Source organism: Sinocyclocheilus anshuiensis, unplaced genomic scaffold (genome assembly GCF_001515605.1).
Source record: "Sinocyclocheilus anshuiensis isolate Anshui unplaced genomic scaffold, SAMN03320099.WGS_v1.1 scaffold1208, whole genome shotgun sequence".
Lineage (NCBI taxonomy): Eukaryota > Metazoa > Chordata > Actinopteri > Cypriniformes > Cyprinidae > Sinocyclocheilus > Sinocyclocheilus anshuiensis.
Genome location: NW_015542424.1, coordinates 569,966 through 582,755, shown reverse-complemented (window position 1 = coordinate 582,755; position 12,790 = coordinate 569,966). Strand labels below are relative to the sequence as shown.

The 12,790-nt window shown below is 34.9% G+C and overlaps 1 protein-coding gene across 2 annotated transcripts in view; it reads left to right on the top strand.

Moving 5' to 3' along the window:
* Nucleotides 1–11,487, top strand: part of igsf9bb (immunoglobulin superfamily, member 9Bb) — a 127,159-nt gene extending 115,672 nt beyond the window's left edge. Inside the window, exons 21-23 of one of the 2 annotated variants that reach the window (XM_016492946.1) lie at nucleotides 2,062–2,371; nucleotides 3,995–4,085; nucleotides 9,967–11,487. In XM_016492946.1, the coding sequence (XP_016348432.1) occupies nucleotides 2,062–2,276 (215 nt within the window). In that variant the 3' untranslated portion in view covers nucleotides 2,277–2,371; nucleotides 3,995–4,085; nucleotides 9,967–11,487. Of the gene's footprint in view, nucleotides 1–2,061; nucleotides 2,744–3,994; nucleotides 4,086–9,966 lie in introns of those variants that run through there. The other variant, XM_016492945.1, reaches the window with a different exon arrangement.
* Nucleotides 11,488–12,790: the final 1,303 nt, after the last annotated feature.

Genomic DNA, 12,790 nt, shown 5'->3' with positions numbered 1-12,790 from the left:
AAAAAAGAAATTAACATTAAGAGGCTTACTTTTTAGACACTATATTTCCTCTTTTTGCTCTATTTCGCCAACAAAAATAATTCCAAACACAGTCACAGCACTGTTTTGCGTCTCTGAGCAACATGACGGCATTTCGTTCCTGAATGAATCAACCATTTAAATGATTCGGTTCAATCGAAATGACTCCCTTAACAGTGGCTTGCTGCCACCTACTGGTGGTTTTAATTGTTTTAATTTTACATTTTTAAAGTATCTTTTCATTTTTTAAATAATTTCAAATTATTAACAATTTCATGTTTAAAATATCAAAACATTATTTATGCATTTGTAACTGCAGGTTAAAGCATTCCATGTCCCTCTAAGCTGCATTAACATGTGTAAATACATCTAAATGCCACTTCATATGCAACTTCTGCAAAGATAAATTTTGTTGAAACTGATTTAATTTGTTTAGTAACAGCCTAAATGTATTATTATTATAATTGACTGATTAAATGTAAGAATTTGCACAGTTTTAGAAAAAAATGGCTTTATAAAGGTAAAAATGCCCATAAAAGGTAAAAATCAATTTAAACAGGAAAAGATTCATTTCTATCACTGCTGTGAACTGACAACACAGAATATGAAATATATAAAAAAACTTTAGGAGTCAGCTGTCCCCGGTAGTCCTTAAGATATCAGCACAAAATATAGTCTAAATATAGTCAAAATATAGTCTAATTATATTTTGTCTATTATATAGTATAATTTGGGTTTTTGTTAAATGTGAGCCAAATCCACGACATTCTAATTTATTGAGATGCACCTGTATATATATTCAATATATTCACACACATACAGTATATATATATATATATATACGGTTGTGGCCAAAATTGTTAGAACACCTGACAGATTTTTGCCTCCAAAACATGATTTTATTTCAGAATTTCAGATGAAGTGAGTCATACTGCTTTTATCCACTTTATTATATTTGGTATGTCCACCTTTTGCAGCAATAATAGCAGCACATCTCTCTGGCATAGTATCAATATATTTCCTGAGAACTTCAACAGTAATGTTATCCCATGCCTTCTGCAACTCATGCCAAAGGTTTTCCTTTGAATGTACAATAGATCTGTCCAGTTTATTTTCCAACTCATCCCAAATTTGCTCGATGGGGTTGAGGTCCAGACTTTGACGGGGAGTCCATCATTTTCAGTGTTCCAGCAGATTCCTTCCGTCGCAGGTAGTTCCAGCAATAGTTCGTTTTATGGGTATTGTAATGGCAAATACAACAAAAAACACCCGAAACCTCTTGAATATGCCTAGTGTTTTTTTGGCCACCACTGTACTAATGCACAGTACTATTCAGAAGTTTGGGATCAGTAAGATTGTGACAGTAGTAAAATGTGACAGTAAAGACTTTTATGTTGCAAAAGATTTATATTTCAAATAAAAGTTATTAAAAGTCGATTTTTTTTATTCATTAAATTCTCAATTTCCACAAAAATATTAAACAACACAACTGTTTTCAACATTGATAATAAGAAATTATTCTTGAGCACAAAATCATCATATTAGAATGATTTCTGAAGAATCATGTGACACTGAAAGTGTCAGGAATAATGGCTGTAGAAAATTCAGCTTGCCATCACAGGAGTAAGTTACATGTATTTAAAACAATTGTTTTAAATAGTAATAATATTCCACAACTGTGTAGATATATAAATGCAGGCTTGGTGAGCATAAGAGACTTCTTTCAAAAACTTACTGACAAGTATTGCTATTGTTATATAACAACTGTAACAATAGCAATACTAAAACGGAAATCCTCTGAAATTTTCACTACAAGCAATAACTGAGATGCAAGATGGCACCAGTTGCATTTATGTTTTCGTATGCAAAACAAGAAAGAGCAAGTCCGCAGTATGATACAGAGGCATGAAAGTAGCACTGGTTTCAGTTAGGCACTCGGGAGAGATCTGAAATTTTTTGCTACTGGTTTCTCCACCTTTAGCATCTTGCCTTACTTTTAGCACACCTGTCCTCATGTGCTCATCAGCCTTTCTCTCTGTACAGGTGTGCCCCCCTCTCAGACCCAGCAGCCCCACACCTCTCAGGTCCTCCAGCCAGAAGAAGCTCTCTACCTCCGCAAGAAGAAGAAAAAGTTGACTCGCCAGGACCCGTATGCCCGCTTCTCCGCTCTGCTGTACCGCCGCCCGCCCCGAGATGACCAGAAAGCCATTTTGGCTAGTATGGACACAGCAGACCCAGACCACGCCACTCTCCTCTGAAGTCCCAGAGATTACAGGCCACACTCTCCCCAAACTCTGAGCTCCTTCCACCTTTGCTCAGCCAGCCAACGTCTTCAAGTCCACACCCGCCTCCAGTGGTTTACTCCTCTTCTCTTTTCGTTTACGCTCAATGTATCACAAGAAAATGCTTGTGCTCCAAGGTTTTGCTCTAGTCCATTTACCTCAAATTCAGAAGGATCGGTCATCTTGAGCAGATTAAAAAGAATATCTTATATGCCTCAACTTACCTTTGGGATTTAGTGACTCTTATCAGATGGTGCATCTAATAAGAGCACAGCTGGCAAGCTTCTGTTTCATTCTGCCAACAGTCTCGACCATATCTAGCAGATCACAGGGTTTTCACAGGTATACCTCAAACACACCACAATCTCAGTGCTGCTATACTGACAAACACAGTAGACGTTAACAATCCAAACATTTGTTGTATTTTCAAATATGACATTCCACAGTGCAAATTTCGGACATATTAGCAAACCATCCATGAAAAGTGCACTGTACACTACCATTCAAAAGTTTGAGGTCAGTATGATTTTCAAGTGTTTTTGAAAGTAATCTCTTATACTTACCAAGACTACATTTATTTGATCAAAAATACAGTAAAAACAAAAATATTATTACAATTTAAAATAACCGTTTTTATTGTAGTATAGTTTATAATGCTAATGATTGCAAAGCTGAATTTTCAGCAGCCATTACTGCAGTCTTCAGTGTCACGTGATCTTTCAGAAATCATTTCAGTATGTTGATTTGGTGCTTAAGAAACATTTCATATTGTTGAAAACAGTTGTACTGTTGAATACTTCTGTGAAAACCATGATTTTTTTCACAATTTTTTGATGATGAAAAGAACAGCATTTATTTAAATTAGAAGTATTTTGTGACATAATAAATGCCTGTCACTTTTGATCATTTTAAATGTATCCATGCTAAATAAAAGTATTGATTTCCTTTAAAAAATCTTACTGACCCCACATTTTTTAAATGGTAGCATATTACTTTTTTACATATATTAGCACCATGGCTGATAGTGATGGTATTACATGATTATGCGTGCGTTTGAGATGTTGCAAGTGTTGTCTACTCACACACTAATACTAATACTCCCTCTCCACATTTGAGGAGAAAATGGAAACACCTTTCTACAAAGCACAACAATTCATCTGTTAAAGCTACAGTACAGGCAAAGACACAGGCTTGGATGGCAATGGCAACCATTTGAATAAGGGAACATTTCATTCCAATGCCATTTTTGATAAACATATGTACAGAAGCTGCTATATCCTTCTTCACTTTTTGAACACAAACTTGCACTGAAGCAAAACCTTGGTGACTACTGTGAGTGACATTTTTTGTTTACGCCAACCTCACTTCTCGCGGTTATCGAGCTCTATTCAGAAAGTACTATAGTAATGCCAAAAATACTACAGCTTCCTTAATCAATAAGACTATAAAGTGTACTGTACTGTGAGGAGGATAGGATTTTGTGCCATTATAAACTATAGTATTTTTGTCATCAACATGCGATGCCCCTTACATAAAAAGGCATACATTGGCCTTAATAGGGCTCCTTAATGCTTGTTCCTGTTGTGTTTTAGTTTGTTTTTTTTTCTTTTCGTTTAAGTGACAAAAAATGAAATCTACTGCCTTTGTAGGCCATTTTCGAGCCTTTTTTTTGTTTGTTTGTTTTGTTAAACCAGAAACGGCAACCCAGCGCCTGTCTCTCTCCTCTGTGAAGACCCTTGGGGGAAAATCTCTTTGGGATGAGAGGGCTATTCCCAGCGGCCAAAGGTTTTTATTGTTTCTATCATCCAACGGTGCTTCTTTTCTACAGAAAGACATGTATTTTCACTCTCTGAACAGACATACCTGGGCAAATGTACATTTTAGCGTGCTAGCCATTGTCCAAGGGGGATGTAATGGCCGTCAGACGAGAGGTGGCATGTTCTGTGTCTTATCGCTTGTACAGATGTACAGTCAGCTTGTACATTTGAAAAATGTCTAAAACTGCAACAAATGGCTGATCAGTGTACTGTTTCTTCAGCCTAGGAAACAAATTCAAATCGAAAAGCAAGTAAAGGTAAACCCTTGACCTCCAGATCACAGGTTAAAGGGGGGGTTATGGGTGCGTGGTTAATGGCTATGCCCCTCCCAATGGCCAATCACCACATTAAAGGCATTTTAACAGCCTACGTAAGGTGCTATAAAAAGTCTTCAGACTCAACTCTGTTGATAATATATCATTAATTTGATCTTCCAGCAGATAATGGCTGCTGCTTAAAGGTGCCGTCATATTTCGACAAAATTTTGTGCGCAAAAATGGTTTGTTGTCTATTATCAATAGTGTTGCCATATGTAAAGTTACTTTCAAACTAAGCAGCTTTCTGTTTAGGTGCGGTCACATTTAATGTTGTTCGGCAAGTTTTCACGGGGCAAAATGCAGTCATTTTAACAGGAATTTAAATGTTTGGTAATTTTGCATTTCCCCACATTAGATTTCACGGATTTGACCAACAAAAAGCTGTTTGGTTTGAAAGTGACTTCTACGTGAGCTGTTCTTCATACATTGTTTCACTATTGACGATAGACAAGAAATTTCGCTAATGTGACTGCAGCTCATATCCTGAACACCTCATTATTTGATGTTTTAGGATTTCAACACCATCTGTCTGATAAGCCTTCAAGTGCAGTCACATTAACCATTGTTTGGCGAATTTTTGCGGGTGGAATCCAGTTGTTTGAATGGAAATCCTCATGTTCAGTAATTTTGTGCAAAGACGTAGATTTTGCGATGTCTTTCAAGTTCTCCAGGTTCACCACATTGACTGCTTAGTTTGAAAGCGATCTTTTTCTGAGCTGCACTTCGTACATTGCTACTATTGTCAATAAACAATAACACTTTTCTCCCTGCGAAATTTCGCCAAAATTTCGCTAATGTGACCGTACTTTTTGCTGTCTGCTGTGGCGTTTTGAGGGTCATCAAAGATATGGACAGACTAGCATCGGAGCGTTAAATATTAGCGAGCGCGAGTTGTGAGCTGGGAAGCATTCATGTCGGTTGGAGAAGCTACGCTGTTGTCGCAGCTGCCGTATAGTGAAGATTTTATTCATTTGTTTGGATGTAACGTTAGCTTATACATGACAGACCAGCGCATCAAGTGCTCCTTTGCACCTTTTAGGCATTAGAAAAGGTCAACCTTTGTGGAAGATGTTGATTTGGATCAGGGGATTGATTGTCAGAGTCAGACACCATTTTAAGCTTTTAGCGATTCTGAGCTCGACACGTTTTATTTAGCGTCGCGCCGTGAGACCTGCTCAGATTCCGAACCGTGATTGAGCCGTCATTTGTATGTCGTGTGAATGGCTTTACATTCTGAGCAAAGACTTGATTGTTCATACTTGTAATTTTGTTTTATTTGTAAATCAAGTAACCAGATTAGATGAGACCTACTTGCTAAAGTTAGGTATTCTATTTGTGTGTGTCAAAACACACTGTTTTAGGTAGATAGAGGCGACTGATCATCTCGTTCACTCAGGAGATGTGCTTATCCTAAGTATTTTTGATCCATTTCACTGGGCAATTGTCAAAATATGGTGCTTTCTAAAAAAATATACAACTATTTAATTGACTAAATATTGTGTTCCTTTTTTATTTAAAGCCTTCACACAAGAGAATAATATCGATCCAAAATGCTAGGAATGTACTGTAATATGTCAAAAAAAACTATATAATATAATAGCATATATTGCACAATGTATTATAAAATTTTAGTAATTTTGAATAAATTGGCCAATATATGCACGCAACAGAATATATTGATATAAAACATATTGTCATATTTTGGATTCAGTTTTTAATGTTACTTTTTCATGAGGGTTGAAATGCATGAGAGCATTTTTGAGCCAAAAGAGCTATTGACGTGTTGTAAATGATTCAGTCCACTTGCATTCACTCTCACGTTGGATTTGCAACTTGTTTATTTGGTCGGTGAACATTTTTTGGATACCAGTCTAGCTCAAATTCTGCTTTGCAGGGGACTTCTGCTATTGTAGCATCAATCGTTGAACAGATTGGCTAACTCTAGAGCGGCCGGATAAATGAGCTGTTTGGGGATTTTGAGAGGTAATTAATGCTAACTTGATTCGACTCATGGATGGTGTAAGATGAGATTCATTGTAACAGATTCTGAAATTAACCTTTATCTTTTTAGTAGCATGATAGCCATGGTAGAGATACATTCAAGCATTAGTTGGGTTATTTATTATTATACTGTACTTATATGCCATTTATATCTAAAGAGTGATGAAAACATTCTATTGCTTTTGACAAAACATCTCAAGATTAGCATTTTTCCATTCCAGATCATTCTCTGAGGTGCATAATTTATAATAAAACAACATCCTAGTAAATCTCTGTTCCTTTGTTTTGTTTTTTTATCATCATCTCATATCCTAGCAGCATGTTTCGCTTTGCATCCTCTAGTTTTTTCATGACACGTTCTTTCTTATGTTTACATCACATTCACATTTATGTTCAGAGCGGACACTTGCTTACCAAAGCAACTTACAAGAAAGTGCACATTTTGCAGAACTGGCAAATGCCTGAATATTACTTCATCTTGGAATGAAATATGCTTTACTCATATAGATAGAGGCGACTGATCATCTCGTTCACTCAGGAGATGTGCTTATCCTAAGTATTTTTGATCCATTTCACTGGGCAATTGTCAAAATATGGTGCTTTCTAAAAAAATATACAACTATTTAATTGACTAAATATTGTGTTCCTTTTTTATTTAAAGCCTTCACACAAGAGAATAATATCGATCCAAAATGCTAGGAATGTACTGTAATATGTCAAAAAAAACTATATAATATAATAGCATATATTGCACAATGTATGATAAAATTTTAGTAATTTTGAATCAATTGGCCAATATATGCACGCAACAGAATATATTGATATAAAACATATTGTCATATTTTGGATTCAGTTTCTAATATGTTACTTTTTCATGAGGTTTGGAATGCATGAGAGCATTTTTGAGCCAAAAGAGCTATTGACGTGTTGTAAATGATTCAGTCCACTTGCATTCACTCTCACGTTGGATTTGCAACTTGTTTATTTGGTCGGTGAACATTTTTTGGATACCAGTCTAGCTCAAATTCTGCTTTGCAGGGGACTTCTGCTATTGTAGCATCAATCGTTGAACAGATTGGCTAACTCTAGAGCGGCCGGATAAATGAGCTGTTTGGGGATTTTGAGAGGTAATTAATGCTAACTTGATTCGACTCATGGATGGTGTAAGATGAGATTCATTGTAACAGATTCTGAAATTAACCTTTATCTTTTTAGTAGCATGATAGCCATGGTAGAGATACATTCAAGCATTAGTTGGGTTATTTATTATTATACTGTACTTATATGCCATTTATATCTAAAGAGTGATGAAAACATTCTATTGCTTTTGACAAAACATCTCAAGATTAGCATTTTTCCATTCCAGATCATTCTCTGAGGTGCATAATTTATAATAAAACAACATCCTAGTAAATCTCTGTTCCTTTGTTTTGTTTTTTTATCATCATCTCATATCCTAGCAGCATGTTTCGCTTTGCATCCTCTAGTTTTTTCATGACACGTTCTTTCTTATGTTTACATCACATTCACATTTATGTTCAGAGCGGACACTTGCTTACCAAAGCAACTTACAAGAAAGTGCACATTTTGCAGAACTGGCAAATGCCTGAATATTACTTCATCTTGGAATGAAATATGCTTTACTCATAGGCAAACCGGTTTTAGCTGGTCTGTTGATTGTTTAGTTGCAGAAGCTGTTTGGATGCTGATTTATGCCGAAATTGGAGCTGTTTGCTTCCAGTCACAGAAAAAGAGCTAAAATGTTTGAAATTAAAGTTATGAAGGTCTAGAGAAGTTTTTGAGAGTGTAACCCTGTTTTATTATATGCATGTTTACATAAGAAATGGGCGGAACAGTGGCTTGGTGGTTAGCATTGTTGTCTCACAGCAAGAAGGTTCCCAGTTCGAGCCCGAGTTTGCATGTTCTTCCTGTGTCTGTGTGGGTTTATGCCGGGTCCTCCGGTTTCCTCCCACGGCCCAAAGACATGCAGGTTAGGTTAATTGAACATTTTAAATTGTCCCCGGACGTGTGTGTAAAGACAAGACTTGTGTATGGATCGACTTGTGTATGGATTAACTGGTTCTCGCCATGAATATAGCAATAGATGCTGGATTGGCGTTAAGAAAGAAATAAACAAACAAGTGCTGTCAAACGATTAATCACATCCAAAATAAACGTTTTTGTTTGCATAATATACGTATATGTGTCACGTGTGTACTGTGTATATTTATTATGTATAAATACACACACATGCATGTTTATATTTAAGCAAATATGTTACTTTTATATAGTAAATATATTTATATATGATATAAATTATATGAATATAAATATATAAATGTAAATATTTTCAAAATATATGCTGTATGCGTGTGTATTTATATAAATACATAATAAATATACACAATACACATATATTATGTAAACAAACACTTTTATTTTGGATGCGATGAATCATTTGACAGCACTAAAACAAACAAACATAATAAAGAATAGATTTGTATTTGTTACCTTTTTTAGCACGACTTTGGGATTTTGCTGAATGTTACTGAACCGATAATCATAATATGGGTGCAACAAGGTATACTATTATTTATTTACTTATAATGAAATATTATTATTTAATGATTATAATTGTTTATTATATTTATTATTTCATTTCAACAGAGAAGAACATTGCACACAAAAAAAAACTGCCATGTATAGATGCATAATTCTGTCATTTACTCACCTTCATGTTGTTCCAGTAAAAAAAGAAGAAGGTATTTTGAAGAATGTTTCTGTTCAGCGGAATCCAAAATTACATCAAACTCCATCGACTTTCATTGTAAAAGTATTTTTTTAAATATCTTTTGCTTTCACAGAAGAAAGTAAAAAACATGAGATGGGTAAATAATGAGACTTTTTGTTTTTAACATCACAATGTCACCACTTAACAGAGGTACAAACAAGTTTTTCTTCACCACCCTAAAAGAAATAGTAACTTATGTATGATAGTTTGATGAATAGAGCGATGACATGAATTCATGTGCACTTTCAAAAATAATTGTAAAAAATAATGTTACACAAACACAATGCATTGCACACCCAACACAGCCTTTAGTACAGTTTTAACAGTCGGAGCAGATGAAATTCAGAGCGGTTTAACCCTTAAAATGACCCTTACTGCCTTAATGTCTCAGTTCTGGGGCCTTATTTATAACACAAAATCCGAGCCAACATTCACATTTATAAAAACTATGTGGAAAAGTGCTTAGCGCCACTTCAGATTCTAAACAGGCATATGCATTTTGTGTGTGTGTGTGTGTGTGTGTGTGTGTGTGTTCATTCATTTCCTTTTGTTTTTATTCATGACAGTTGCATATATTATGTATCCATGTACAAATATACAACTCTTTTCTGATTATTGATGCCACTAATGAGTTAACAAACTAACCTATAAGTTAACCTCTCAAAAGATGACCTCTTATAGTACATCAGGGATACAAAAAGCATATGAATAATCATGCTGCTCATGGTTTTAGTACACAGTCTCAGATCGAGAGGGAGAAAGCATGGAATCAGCACAATGTGGAGGACGAGAGAGTGTGGCGGTCATGTCCTCACGTGGCACTTAGTGCACCATGAGCCTGCAGGAAACATAGGGATTTTCAGGACACCAGCTCCACAACAGACACACATACCAGAACTACCACAAGGTGTAAATAAAAAATGCAAGTCATGCAATATATATTTTTTTGTAAATGAGAATATGTGGTACACTGTGGCTGTTTTTACAGTCTGTCTCAGTGGTTTATGGAAACATGTAGCAGGCCTTCACTTTTAGATATATAAATATATGGAATAACATTAAAGCTTACACATGCTATTAGAATCGCAAACCAAAGTGGAAGGTGTTATCTGTTATTTTTGGCCATTATTTCCGTGTTTCATTGTCATACAGTACAGCTCTGGTTCAAGCAATACAAAATATAAAGAAAAATGTGACGACACAATATACAATGAGAGATAAAAACCTATATTAAAGTGACATTTCTGCTCACGTTCTCAATGTCAATTCTCATTTCCAAAGGAAGCATGTGTTGAATATTGTTTCATAATTGATTCATGCTCATTTTTAGAGAATCTTGTCTATGTAAAATGAACTGTATTCTCATTATCATTACTTTGGCGCATAAAGAAATCTATCATACAACAGAAATTTGCATCAAAAAATGGTTACTGAAAAATGGTTCACAGTTACTGAATTTTGCGAGTCAAATATACCTGCAGAGATGGATTTTATTTATTCCACCTACAGTGCTGTTTGACCAGTCAGCACAAGGTCTTGTGTCTGCTAACTAAAACGGCGTTTGATGGTCTATTGTTGGGGTAGATTGTGTGGCACCTGCAATATGTATAGCAGCACAGTCCAAGATATACGTATGTATTCTGTATTCTTATAGTCAACAGACTGTACCAGTAGAAATATTTTGACAGTGTACTGTATGTATAAATAACAGATATTTATAGTTACGTAATAAAGGCGAATTGGGAATCTTTAATTTTGTACGGCGAGAAAAACCGAGAAGATTTGTTCCAATTTAGCTGTCTTGTTTATGGAGAAATACAGTATATGTTCTTTCTGCTGTTAGATGCTCATGTTAGCAAGGTGTGGTCATTAGCGAATAGCAAATGATGCGAACTGCTTTTGTAGGTATGTATTCTAGCAATCACCGTAATCTTTTCTAGAGACCTCAGTGTGGTGTGTAAGCAGCCATACCATTGAACATATCATGACTTGGTGCTATTGCTGATCTATTTTGTGGTCCAGACCAGAGATAACTCTGCGCCTCATATTTCTTACCATCTTTCCTGTAAGTGAGTAAATGAGATAAAATTACACATGAATACCTGAAAAAAAGTACTTTGTTACCTGAATGTGCTACCAAAAACTAGAAATGAGCTTCGGCATTTAGAATACTGGAACCAGACACTTGGCAGTCAGGAAAACAAACTATAAGAGATTAGATTTTTGGTGCAACGTAGTTTTGGCAGTTTTAATTTGGCCTTTTTTTTTTCAAAAGGCATTTTTGTTGTGGGCCTTCATTTGTTATTTGATTATTTTCTTGCTTTTTTTTGGTAGAATAATGTTAATAATGACAATGTTAACCCTTTTGGTAGCTTCAACATAGGTTGTACTGATGTAATACATTTGCACCATCACAGTGTCTTTTAATTTCATTTGTAGAATCATTGGCAGATTTGCACATCACAATACGACCTCATTCAGAGTCAATTTAAATGGCATTAATATTCCATTACTTTCCATTGATGTGGGTTTCAATACACTCTCAACATTTGCCTGCACAGAAACTAAAATTAGTTAAACATCAAATTGTAATCTGAAATCATAAACAATACCAGGATTTTATAGTGTGTCGTTGTTATAAAATATTTTCTTTTCGGATGGTTTGCTATATATATATATATATATATATAAATAACTACTTTTTCAAAAGTGTCATTTCTTATTCTATATTACCGGATGAATGTTATTATCTGACATGTTGAACAACATATTAAGGAATGTGCTCATCCACTTTGTTCTGTATCACTTAATCTCATTTGCATTGTTGTCACTGCTGTCCAATAGCTTTGCTGTATTGTTTTGATGTGCTTTCATGTTTCAGATAAATGAAATTTGAAAAGGCACCCATAGGGTTAACTCTGTTTACCTCTCTTGTACAGTGCTCTTATTAATTTCACCGTTCTGTAATGGTTGCTCTTACATTATGAGTTACAATCAATACTTTGAGTGCTACGGTTTTTCATTCTCCAGTAGCTCTAAAGTGACTAGCAGCTACACAACCTCAGACACAGTGGAGCAAGGAAATGATGCTGTTTGTTTTAAAAAAAGAGAATCAGAATCAGATTTAAATTAATCAAGACTAAGGTTATAGATTTTACATATATAGTTCAGATAGAATAGATTCACATGGAGCTGCCAAGTATATAAATAAAGAAAAAATTATAATAATAACTATTTAAAAAAAGACTACAGTAGTAGATACTGACCTCACCCTCAACACTTCGGTTCACATCACTCAGTACTGGTACAGCTCATTGACATTTTCAGATGCTAGACCCATGTAATTTTTTTCCCTGCTTCAAAAATGTTTTGTATTTTGATATAATAAAAGAGACAAGAAAATGACAGTATACTTGTGTGAGCTTGCTTATATATGTAAAAGACTGGGGATATTATTGTTAATTTTCTTTATACTATACCTGTTACATTTTGGTGTTTAAAAAAGTGTCAACAATAATAGTATATATATATATATATATATATATATATATATATATATATATA